This window comes from Pteropus medius, unplaced genomic scaffold (genome assembly GCF_902729225.1).
Source record: "Pteropus medius unplaced genomic scaffold, Ma_sr-lr_union100, whole genome shotgun sequence".
NCBI lineage: Eukaryota > Metazoa > Chordata > Mammalia > Chiroptera > Pteropodidae > Pteropus > Pteropus medius.
The window spans coordinates 50992978-51004510 of record NW_024349800.1 but is presented as its reverse complement, the minus strand read 5'-3'; the positions used below and the strand labels follow the sequence as shown (position 1 = coordinate 51004510).

Genomic DNA, 11533 nt, shown 5'->3' with positions numbered 1-11533 from the left:
CATCAGTACCTCTGGTGGAGGAATTAAAAAGAGGGAGGAGGGGTTTTTACAATAAGAATGTATCTGTGTAAAACTTATGTAATTTAAAATCATTTTTTAAAAAATAATTGAGATCCTATCACATGCTAGCCCTGTACTAGAAACTTTAAATGTTATGTATTACCTTATTAACCCCCAAAACTCTGAGATTAGAGTTATTTATTCATTCAGCAAACCTTTACCTGGTCCTTCGAATGCCAGCCTTGGGGGCAGAAGTGCTCAGAGTGCCTGCCCAGTGGGTAGAGGCAGAAAACAAACTGGTGAGTGCTGCTCTCACAGAGATAAGACACAGCTGGGAGAGCAGAGTACAGCCAAGTCTAGCCACACTAGCTGGAGGGACCTGAGCTTGGGCAGGTTTAGTGATGCCTAAGGTGTGGTTAGGAGGCTGAGTCAGCATTGCACTCACCTCCAAAGGCACCCTTCTCTTCAGGAATGTGAAGCATTGTTAACTGCTGGGCAGCCTGCAGGGAGGGAAGGCGGGACAGTGTTTGTGGGGGGAGGGAAGGGGAGGAGAGACTATGATATTTGGACCACAGAGTATTTGTTATCATCGCAATTTAATATGCATTAAGCATCTAATAAGTGTAAGGATGTATGAGTCCCTCTCTTCAGGCTGGAAACCAGCAAAGACACCAGATCTAGATCAGCAAGACACGGTATCCTTGCCCCAAAGTAATTTAGAATCTGGTCGGGATGAAGAGATTACCGAGAGCGCCATAACATCACCGGGCTATAGCTGAGTCTAAAAACTGCCGTGACGCAAATGCAGTCCGCAGGCCCTGTGGCTGGGTAACCGCTCCAGCTGCACCCCTTTGCCTCACAGGGAGGCCCTGTGGCTGGGTAACTGCTCCAGCTGCACCCCTTTGCCTCACAGGGTCGAGGACCAATGAAGGAACACCTGTGAGAAGCCCTTGCCAGACCCAAAGAACTCCCTTGGGTCTTTTTGTTCTGCTCATTAGTAGAAAGAGGAGCCCAGGACTTGCCTTCCTTAGGGAGGGGCAGTTGCCTCACCTGCGCCTTGAGCCTCTCCTCACTCGGGCACAGAGGAGGCCCAGTGGGAACAGCAGGAGCACAGGGTAGAAAAGGGTCAGGGCACCACGTCACCCATGGGAGCCTGCCTATGCAGGTCCCCTGGCCCTATGTTTTCCTCCAGGTACACCTGTTGGCACTCCCGGGAGCCAAGGGCTCGGGCCCTCAAGGTGGAAATCCAAGGGCTGAGCTCCCTGAGAAGGGGTCCCACATTCGCCAACCTCCCAACTGCTTAGCCAACCAACAGGTATTCATTGAGCCTGTTCTCTCTGCTCCATACCAGGTTGGACACAGTGGAAGAAGACATGATTAACCCATAAAAAATAGTGGAACATACTCTATGAAACTGAGTGCTAAATCCAATAATATTATCGATAAGGGCTACAGGGGTACAGAGAAGGGAAGAGGTCAGTGCAGGCTAGAGAAATCCTGAAGAGCTTCCTGGAGGAGGCAACAGCTCTCGGCCTCAAGCCTGAAGAATGGATAGGGAAAAGCAGAGCATGAACAAAAGTGAGGTGAAAGGAAGGAGCATGACAAGTACAAAGGGGAGACTGGTCCCTCGTATTAGAAAATGGAACTGAAGTGGAGAGGGGCGATCATGGTCACAGTGAAGGTTGCAGCCTTGGGAAACAGCCAGGGGATTTCTGACATGATACAGGAGGAGACAGGGATCCACTGTAGGTTTTACAGCAGGACCCGGTCATGATTAAAGCAGAGCTTAATCTTTAAAAGGATTAGTAAGGAGGTGCAGAGAACAGGAGCTGGGGCAGGGAAGACAACGGCTTCCCAGCTCTAGCAGGAATTCCCACTTCTGCCTCTGGGAAGGGAGAAATGCTCCATTTTCCTCATTCGCTGACTTTAAATTTCATTCATTTGGTGATATTCTTTTTTAAAAATTGAATATGTTGGGGTGACGTTGGTTAATAAAATATAAATTTTCAGTGTACCATTCTATGACATCTGCATACTCAATTGTGTGTTCGTTCACCACTTGAAGTCTAGATTCCTTTGTTTTGTGACATTCTAAGTCTTACATTTTTGGGGGTGGGGAGGTAGGAAAGCCTGGGGAGGTAGGTTATCTCGGATAGACACAAAAGTAAAGAATAGGCCTCCCTCAGTAACTGTGGACTGACTGACAAGGGTGATCATGGGAAAAGGAAATTAAACCGAGGAAGTTTTGGAGGAAGTCAGCCCCACAGGTGGGGGGCGTGGACCAGGAAAGAGGCAGGCGCAGACCAGGGTCTGCCGGGAGCCCCATAGCAGGGCACACAAGCCCTTGGACCCCGCCTTGGCCTCACCTAACTGCCCAGCCACCTTCCTGCTGCTCTCAGCCCCCTATTCCCTGTGCTCCGCCTCCACGAACTTCCATTCCTGAGAAGGCCATGCCGTCTGTGTTCTGCCTTGGAACCGATGCACATGCTGTACACATCTTCCCGCAATGCCCTTCCTCCCCCTTCCCTAACTTCAGTTCATCCTTCAAAAGCCAAAAGCCACCTCTTGCTGGTGTGTGGATGACCCCTTGGGGTGGTGCTCTTCCTGAGGTACCCCAAGCCCTCAGCCTATCCCAGGACAACTAAGAGTCCCCTAGGCTTCCAGGTGTCAGCTCAATAATGGTGTCTTGCAGGAACTTTTAAAAAGCAGATGCCTCATGCCAAGGTCAGGGAATGCTGGCTGGACCTTCAAGGGACAAAGCCTGAGAAACAGTAGGAGGGGAGATGCCATTTTGGGGAGGAGGGCAGGTCATAGGATCTAAGAGAGCACAGAAGTGGTAAGGGGTTCAAGACAGGCAGAAAGTGGGGGCAGAGATCTGGGGGTGCCGCAGTTGAGAGACAGAGGAGGATGCAGTTGGAAGAAATGGGGAAAAAATCTCAGAAGAAAGGGTCAAATGCCAGAGAACCAAGACGAGATTGTGAAGGAAGAATTTCTTTATCCTTGGTAAGTCACTAGAAAACAGGCCTGATGGCCACAGTTAAAACTCTTTAGTGTGAGGGGGACTTGGGAAACTTGAAAGGTACCTCTGTTTCGCAAATATCTTTGTTACCTGCAGCTAGCCCTCCCCTAGCCACCCGGCAGAGCCCCAGAGGGGTAAGTGTGGTCTTTGGGACCAGGCCCCACGCGGCAGTAGGAAGCCTGAGTTCTAATCCCATTCCAGCTCATTCCCTGTGCGCTGCGTGAGCTTGTGGCCAGCGCACAACCCTGCAGTCCCAGACCCCTTGTCTGAAAATGAGGGGATCAACAGTTCTAATACTTGCACTGCAAGCCATGGAATTCTTTACAGACATCTTTGGTTATATCATATGAAAAAGGAACAATTTTACTAGCAGAAAACATATTTTGTTTGTAGGTCTGTACATCTCAAGTTGCACATACCTAAAATATTTTAATTTTAATTTATTTATTTAAAGGTTTTTAGGTGAGGCAACCTCGGTTGGCCTCACAGATTGCAAGGACCTTGTCAGCTTACAATCCTTTATTTTTTATTTTTTTACGCCTACAGCACCTGGTCTTCCTAGTAAAATATTTTAAATGAAATCAACTCAAGTTTTTGTTAATACTCATTGGTTACCTAGATCGGTTGGGAGTGGGGAAGCAAATACCAAAGGTTTAAGATTCTTCTAGAAAAGCTTCTGATGAATGTTGAAGCCCCATGATATGTTCATGGGGGTTCATTATACTACTCTTTCTACTTCTGTGGGTGTTCAAGAGGTTCATGAGTCTTTTTAAATTTTAGTAGAAAACTTAAAATGAGAGAATGTATCTATCATCTTAATTTTCCCCGCAAGTTGAGAAAAGACCTCCTTTTTCATTGCAAGTGAGGACAGGCCTCCATACTGCTTCTTCAGAGGGACAGGGTTTGAGGATCACAGAATTTCTAGAAGCTCTTGCAGGTCTAAAAGTTATTAAATCTAAGCCTCTGCCCCCAGGGCTAAGGGAGGGCAGAGAAAGCACCATGCATAACAAGGGATTAAAAAGCGAAGCCCCACCCCTGGTTCCAGGGGTCCAGGAATGGGGCCATTGACTAGGTGGAAAGAATAGTCCCAGTTCTCAATTTCCATCCCAAAGACCACACTTAACGCTCAAGGTCAAGTCCCTCTCTTCTCCAGACCTGGACTGGCTGCCCCTTTTCCAAGCTCTTCTAGGAGGATAATCTCTGCCTTCCTGGATCCAGGAGGAACTGGAAACAGTCAAATTGCCAAATCCCCACCTTGTTTTGAACTTTCTCTAGAGTGAACTCTCACACCATGTAACAGGATACTGCCTTCCTCTGCAGGCCTGGGGTAAAGACTAGTGAGAGTGATAGTGAAGTGCCCCAGGTGGTGGAAATTCACTGCATTTCCGCTCCCTTCCTGGTGCAGGCAGGTCAACATGCCTTCTCCCCACAATTCTGACTGCGGAGCAGCCCCGCCAGTCGTGCTTGGGTGGACCCATCTTCCCCTGGTTTTTCGGTCTGCACTGCACGCCTTCCTCTCGCTGCTGGCTTCACTCCACTACCCCGCAGGGGTTGGCTCCCACCCACCTCACAACCCCCACAGAAGCTTCTCTTAGAAAAGTCACCAGCTACCTCCACTTAGTCGGATGCAATGGGTACGTCTCAACAAACTCAGCTTCCACAGGGCTGGGCAGTCAGACAACTCTCATCAGAAAACCTCCTTCCCTCTGAGACCCCACTCGTCTTCCCTTGGCTTCCTCCTAGGCCCCTTCTCAGTCCCTGCTGCCTGCCACCCTTCCTCTCTACAAAGCCCTTAAATATTGGGGTTCCTGTGGATGCAGTCGTAGGACTTAGTCTCTGTCCCCACCCTCCAGGTGAGCTCATCAGTTTCCACAGGTTCTGCTCTAGATGCCCCTCCCACCTCTGTGTTAGCAGCCCACACCTCCCTCCATCCGGGTTCCAGGCACTTCAGAGCATCCCAGCTGGAACTCTCGATTCCCACACATCCCAAATCTGTTGTTCCTCACTAGTCTTCCCCATCCGAGAAAATGACACAACCATCACTGGGTGTTTCGGGGGTCTTCTTTGAGCCTTCTGTTCCCTCCCCTTCTCTACCCCTCTCATCCATCAGCAAACCCTACTGATTCTATCAGCATATATCCTGCATCTGTCCTCCGTCTCCACTGCTGCCCCTTTAATCTACATCAACTCATTCCTCTGTACGGAACCCTTCAATGGCTTCCCAGCGTACTCAGAATTAAACCAGCTTTTGGCCAGGACTTGCGAGGCCCTGTGTGACTGGACCCTTCTTATCTCTCAGGCTTGTCTGGCCCGACTTTCTCCCTTGCTCATTTTACTCTGAGCATACTGGTCTCTCATTTTGCCAAACAAGTCAGGGCCTTGCTTGCGCTGTTTCCTCCGCCTAGAACATTCTCTCTCACCTGCATCTCACAGCCAGCTCTTCCATTCCTTCAGGACTCAACTTAAATGCCACTTCCTTCGAGAAGCCTCTCCTGACCACCCCACCCAGAGCAGGCCTCTCTTATCCTCTATTTCAGCCTGTTTACTTGTTTTCGGACATTGTCCCCCATCAGGATATCAACTCCATGAGGACAAGAATCATATATGCACAGAGCCTAGTATACTGCCTGATACACAGGAAGTGTTCAATAACTATTTGTTGGAAGAACAAAGGAACCAGTCACTGCCTGGGGATTAGCAGTATGAGAGGTTAACCTGAATGGGAAACTTAGGCTCGGCCAGGGCCTGACGACAGCCTCAGGGGGTGGCTGAAGCTAACTTCTGGTCTTCCAATACTGTGGGACTGGCTGGGGCCCAGGCCAGAAGGCACCTCACCTCCCTTTTCCAGCGTGCCAGCCACTCGTCCCGCTTGCGCTTGCTGATGTAGTAGGGGTCCCCCGCCTGGAAGGTGAGCCGCGGCATGGGCCGCTGGCGGAGGCTGGACTCCCAGCCCAAGCCACCCCGAAGCCGGCCCCGGGAGCCCTAGGACAGAGACGACAGAGAGACCGGCATTAAGATGGGCACTGACAGTCCCACTGCAGGGTTTGTTCCTCCTGGAGGGGAAACTGAGGAGGCGCCCACCTCAACTGGAGCCCAGGAGCTCTGACCCCTGGTCATCCCTGCACGTGCTGAGCAAGCCCCTGTCTGGGCTGGGGAAGTGAGCCATTGGGGTGGGGGTGACATGGACAGAAACCAGGAGGGGAGGTGCTTGGTCTCGGAGTGGGACCAGATGGCTGCCTTGGGGGACTTCCAACCTCCACACCCACTTCCTCTCCTCCTCACAGAGGGATGTATAAAGAAGGGGACAGGGGCCACCTCAAGCTCCCCTCACACACACTCGCCACGGCTGGTCAGAGCGGTGACTTTCTTCTCCTAGAATCAGGATCCACAGAGCCCCTGGGGGTTGAGGAAAACACTTGCCTCCATTTTCATGGACTCGATGTTGGTCTCCTTCTGTTCTTTGCCTGTGGAGAGGGAAGAACAAAGGGGACTGTCGCAGAGTTACGGGAGTGGCTCGGAGGCCCCACCTCGTTCCTGAGTTCCCTGCCATGGGGACAGGGGTTCTCCAACCATTTAGTTGTTCATATGTCAAACCTGATGGCCCACCATGTGCCAGGCACCATGCTGGCTCCAAGGACTCAGGGCACGGCCAGAGCAGAGAAGGGACTGGGCAGGGTTGGAGGCCCACATCTGGACGACAGAAAAGCCAGGGCTGTGGTTCTGGCCCATTGACTGTCTCAGGCACACAGAAGGGGTCATCTAGAAATTGCCCCACTCAGTTCCTCCCAGTCAACAGAGCTCCCTTCCCAGAGGAGGGGCCAGACTACACAGCTTCCCCTGGCCCTGGAATGGAGCATCTGCTTCCACGTGTGGGCCCTGGAGGGTGGGGAGAGGAACAGGGCGACTGCAGCAAGACTTCACCTCTATGGGACTGTTTCCTCCTCTGGAAAATAAAGATGCTAGAGATGATTTCTAAGGTCTTCCTGCAGTTCTCAATATTGTGCTTCTTATTAATGTCTGCCTCTGTACCCTATTCTCCCACTCCATTCCCAGGTTCCTGAGCCCAGCCTTTATTCTAGAAGATCTGGATTCCAGCTGCCTTCATGTGACCTCTGTAACCTCTCCCAGCCTGTGTCCTCACCGAATCCCATAGATAACCCTTCTACAATCTTCGGGTTATTGGGAACATTAAGTGCCTAGAACGGGGCTTGGCATATAATAGGTGCTCAATCAACGTGAGTTTTGCTCCCCTTCCCTAAGGCGGCAGTTCCCTGCTCCTCCTCCCTGAAAGTCCTCACCTGGCTGGGATTCCAGTTCCTGGAAGGAAAGGCTCCTTCGGGGACAGAAGCCCCAGCAGCGCTGTCTTTAGGAGACCCTTATCCTCTCCCAGTCCTTCTCCTGGCCCCAGGCGGGAGGGCTGCCATATTCCTCCAGAATACTCCTGCCTCCTACCCTGGTCCTCTCAGGGTCCTCTTCTCTCAGATGCCCGTCCCAGGCCCAGCACAACCTGCAGCGGGCCGGCCCTGGCTGTGGAGTTGGGTTAATTACGCCTTCCTGAGCTTAACACAGGAGGACAGGGAGAGGGAGCCCTCCCTCTTACCTGGGCCCCTGAACTCCCTTCTCTGAAGCCAAGAGTATTGAGCTTGGGCCCAAAGCAGGAAGGTCACTAAGGCTGGGGGAGGGGAGCCGCGGAGGGGGTCACAAAGAGCCAAAAACGGAAAAAACAGCCCCTACTTCATCTCCTGGCCCAGAAGCGGAAACCAGCCACAACACTAAAGGCCTCTGAATCCTCAGCGCCCAGAGGATGTTTTGGTCCCTCCCTCTCACGAAAGAAGACCTGGGGCTCTCGTCTGCGTCTGCACGCGTCTGTCCCAGGCACGGACCAAGGCGGTTCTGGGTTACAGAGACCTGGAGCCCTGGGGGAGGGGGAGGCAGGGCAAGCCCTGCGGGGGCACCCTGGATGCCTGGACACCAGGCACTGCACGTGTGTCATGCCACACCCGCCGGGCCGAGCTGGCTGCGGTGGGGCACGGGAGAGGAAGCGCGTGAGTCCGTCGCGTGGGGTGCGCGCACGTGTATTCGCTGACGCTTTGTACAGACAGTTCTTTCAAGGTATGTTCTCGCCAGGACTTTCTCAGCTTCTTCATCCGTGTTTCCTATAGGCCCTCTCCTCTCACCACTGCCAGCTCCTCAAATTTTTCTCCGGCCTCCTAGAGCCGGGCTCCTCCTCCCACCAGCCAGGGGCCTCCCTACCTCTCCCTACCCCTCCCGGATCCCCAGCTCCTCTCCGACCTACAAGTTCTGCCCGACGAGGCTTTGCGCTGCCAGAAGGGGGCGCCCGCCCTCAGATCAGGCTGCACCTGGAGGTCCTTAGGACCTCGAACATTCCCTACCAGGGGCTGTCTGACGCATTTGTCCGTGGCATTGATCTATGGGAAATAATTCATTCATTTGAATGAAAGAAAATCAACGCTGAAAGGAATTGTTAGGATGATGGAGTATTCCCCCAGCCCTTAGATTTTGCCGATGGGGAAACTGAGGCCCGGGAATTGGAGCGACTTACCAGAACTGAGAAGACAGCTCACTTTATACTGCACCACCTTGACGTTCCCCTTTTCCCATTCCCTGGCCCCCATGAGCCTCCAAATGGAATTACTTTTCTCTATGTAGTTTCTAACTGCCGTCTTTCTGGAATTTTCTAGCTGTCAGACTGCGCGCATGCTCACTTGAGTGATATCGCACACACACTTGGGCAAGCAAAGCAACAAACCAAGCTGCCTCAGATTGCTGCATTTGTCCTGAGTGGAGGAGGGTCAGCTGCTCTCTCAACACTCCCTCTGCAGGCCATCTGCTCCTGGCCCAGACCCAGGTCACAGGCTGGGCCAGATGCCTGTGTGCCCCCCCAGGGTGGCCCTGACAGGCTTGGACATGACCCTAGGGCTCTCAGGTCCTGGAGACAGCGGCGGCCAGGGTGCCTCTAACATCTGTTGGTCTGAGACTATACTCAGTGGGGGCCTCCCAAAAATCCCTTTGAAATGAACCTAAATCTCAATGACAGGGCTGAGGTCAGGATGCCCCAGAGGGCAGCCATTAGCCCAGTACTGGGTGCTCAGTCTGAGGAGAGAGCAGCTCTGTGCTGACTCTGACCTGGTCCTTTACAGGTTGTGTCATCTTGGAGAGGTAACCTCCAAGAGCTAACCTCTCTGAACCCCTGGTCTCCACACATGAAAAATAGGGATGAAAGAGTCCTCCTCACATGATCACAAAGATTAAAGAAGGGGACACACAAAGAGCAGGGCTTCTCAAACTTTAATACGCAGTGAAATCATGAGGATTGCTTTATCATGTAGATTCTAATTCAGCAGGTCCAGGGTAGGGCCTGAGAGTCTGCATTCCTAACTTGTCAGGTGATGCCAGCTGTTGTGTGAACCATTTTGAGTAGTGAGGATACAGAACTCTCAGTAAAAGAAAAGCACTCTACCATCGTTACTGTTAGCATCATGATGGCGTTAATGCTAGGAGTGTGAGAGCCTTCCCAAGGCCACCACCTGCCTGTCCAGGTGGCTCTTGTCCTGATTACTCATCATCTCCCCTATTCCTCCTTCTTTCTCCTGGCTGTTCTGTCAGGATCCGGGGCTCCTACAGTGCACACAGAAGGGTGCCCAGGCCATGGGAACACCGCCTTAAAGTCCTCCATTTGTCCCCTACAGGACCTAATGAAAGGAGAGAGGTTCTTACGACCTCAGATGTTCCCTACTGGGGACCCTTTGTGGCATTCGATCTATGGGAAACTGTAGATCAGATAGAGTCCCCTGAAAACAGACCTAGAATGGGGGGAAGTGAAAGGAGACCATAGCCAAGTCACTTCCTCCCTGGGGCCTTATTTTCCTTCCTTCTGGGAACCAAACAGCTGAGTACGTGTTCTATATGGCTGACTGCTAGAACGGTGGCCAAGACTCCAGTAGGCACTGCCCGCCCCTCCATGTAACGCCTCACCAGTCTCAGCGTCGGGCAGCTCACAGCAGCCTTCAGGGATTCCCACCAGCTCTGACCTCCACTAGCATCTCTACTGCCTGGACTGCTGCGGCCACACAGGAGTGCTCTGAGGCCAGATTTTGAAGATCAAGGAGACTTGGAGTGTTTTTGCCTGCCATGCTCAGCACTAAGATTCTGAGGAAGATCCACCCAAAGCAGGAGTCACCCTTGAACCTCGTTCTCTTTTCTCCTCACGTCCTCAGCACTCGTCCATCTCTCTCCATCTCTGCTGCCACCTTGCTCATCAGAGCCACCCTCCTCTCCTCGACAGACACCTGCAGCAGCTCCTAACTGCTCATCCTGCCTCCTGGCCCCATTCCAGATGGCAAAGTGATCTTTCAAAATGCAAAGCACATCATGTCCCTCCCTGGAAGAGTAGGCTCAAAACCTGCTCTGGCTCTCCCTTCATCTCGCACCCTTCTCCCTTGCTCTGTCCACTCTGGTCTTATGGAATTTTGTCAGTCTCTGTGTACCCTGCTCCCTCACCTGTTCTCACTCCCTCCCTGCACCCTCCCTCACCTGGTGAACCCTGGCTCATCCTTCAGCTTAGAGGTAATAGCCCAGGCCAGCCCGATTCCTCTGTTATAGTTCCTCATAGAATCATGTTCATTTTCCCATAGAGAACTTATCTCTGTGTATAATCGCACACTTTTCGGTGTGAATTTCCCATTAATGTCTGTCTCTCCAGCTGACTGTGAGGCCCTTGAGGGCAGGAACCAGGTTTGTGTTTATGAGGGTTTCCCTAGAGCCTTTGGCACAGACCAAAGCAGTGTTTAACAAACACCTGTTGACCGAATGAAGAAGGAGCTCCTGAGAACAAACAGAAATGTATACAGGAAAATCCCAAACTGAAAGCAAACCCTCCAGGGTGAAGAGCAGCCTTGGAGTTGTGGCTCCATCCCGCCAGCCAGGAAGGACTGCCCAGACCCTGGGCAGCAGCTGGCTGCCAGTGACAGTGGGGTCCCAGGAATCTGGGAGTCAGCCAAGACCTGCCCCTGGGGACCAGTACATTGGGTGGGAAAGGCTGACAGGTTCTGCTCCTGCGCGCTTGGCCTTTTTAACAGGACGGGTAGTATCTGTCCCTTTCCTCCTCTGTTTTACTCCACTCAGGTCCCTTGAACACTCCCATCGAGGGTCAGGACACATCCCAGAAGACGCTCGGGTGAGGCTAGGAGCCCTAGACAGCTCAGGGCCAACCCACCCAAGTTCCACTGCAGAATAAAAGGGGAGAGGGGAAAGGTCCACCGACTCGACTCTGAAGCCAGAGACTAGGATGGAATAAACCCTGGATCTGCCACTTATGGGCTCGGGGTTGCTGAGCAAGTCACTTCATCTCATGAAGCCTCTGTTTTTTTCTGCCTTACGATGAGGATAATAACACCTCTTGAAGAAGATTGTTTGAAGGAGTAAAACAGTGAACACAGAGTACCCCAGAAAGCGCTTTGCACATAGCGGGAGCATCATAAATATTTTCAGTTG

General features: G+C 52.2%; 1 protein-coding gene across 6 annotated transcripts in view; it reads right to left on the bottom strand.

Annotated features, from left to right (window-relative positions):
* DNMT3A (DNA methyltransferase 3 alpha) overlaps positions 1-11533 on the bottom strand; it is a 112727-nt gene that overhangs the window by 34721 nt on the left and 66473 nt on the right. For all 6 annotated transcript variants that reach the window (XM_039887660.1, XM_039887661.1, XM_039887656.1 and 3 more), the window contains 2 exons: positions 6440-6483; positions 5855-6001 (listed from right to left, as the gene is read on the bottom strand). In XM_039887660.1, the coding sequence (XP_039743594.1) occupies positions 5855-6001; positions 6440-6483 (191 nt within the window). The remainder of the gene's footprint in view (positions 1-5854; positions 6002-6439; positions 6484-11533) is intronic.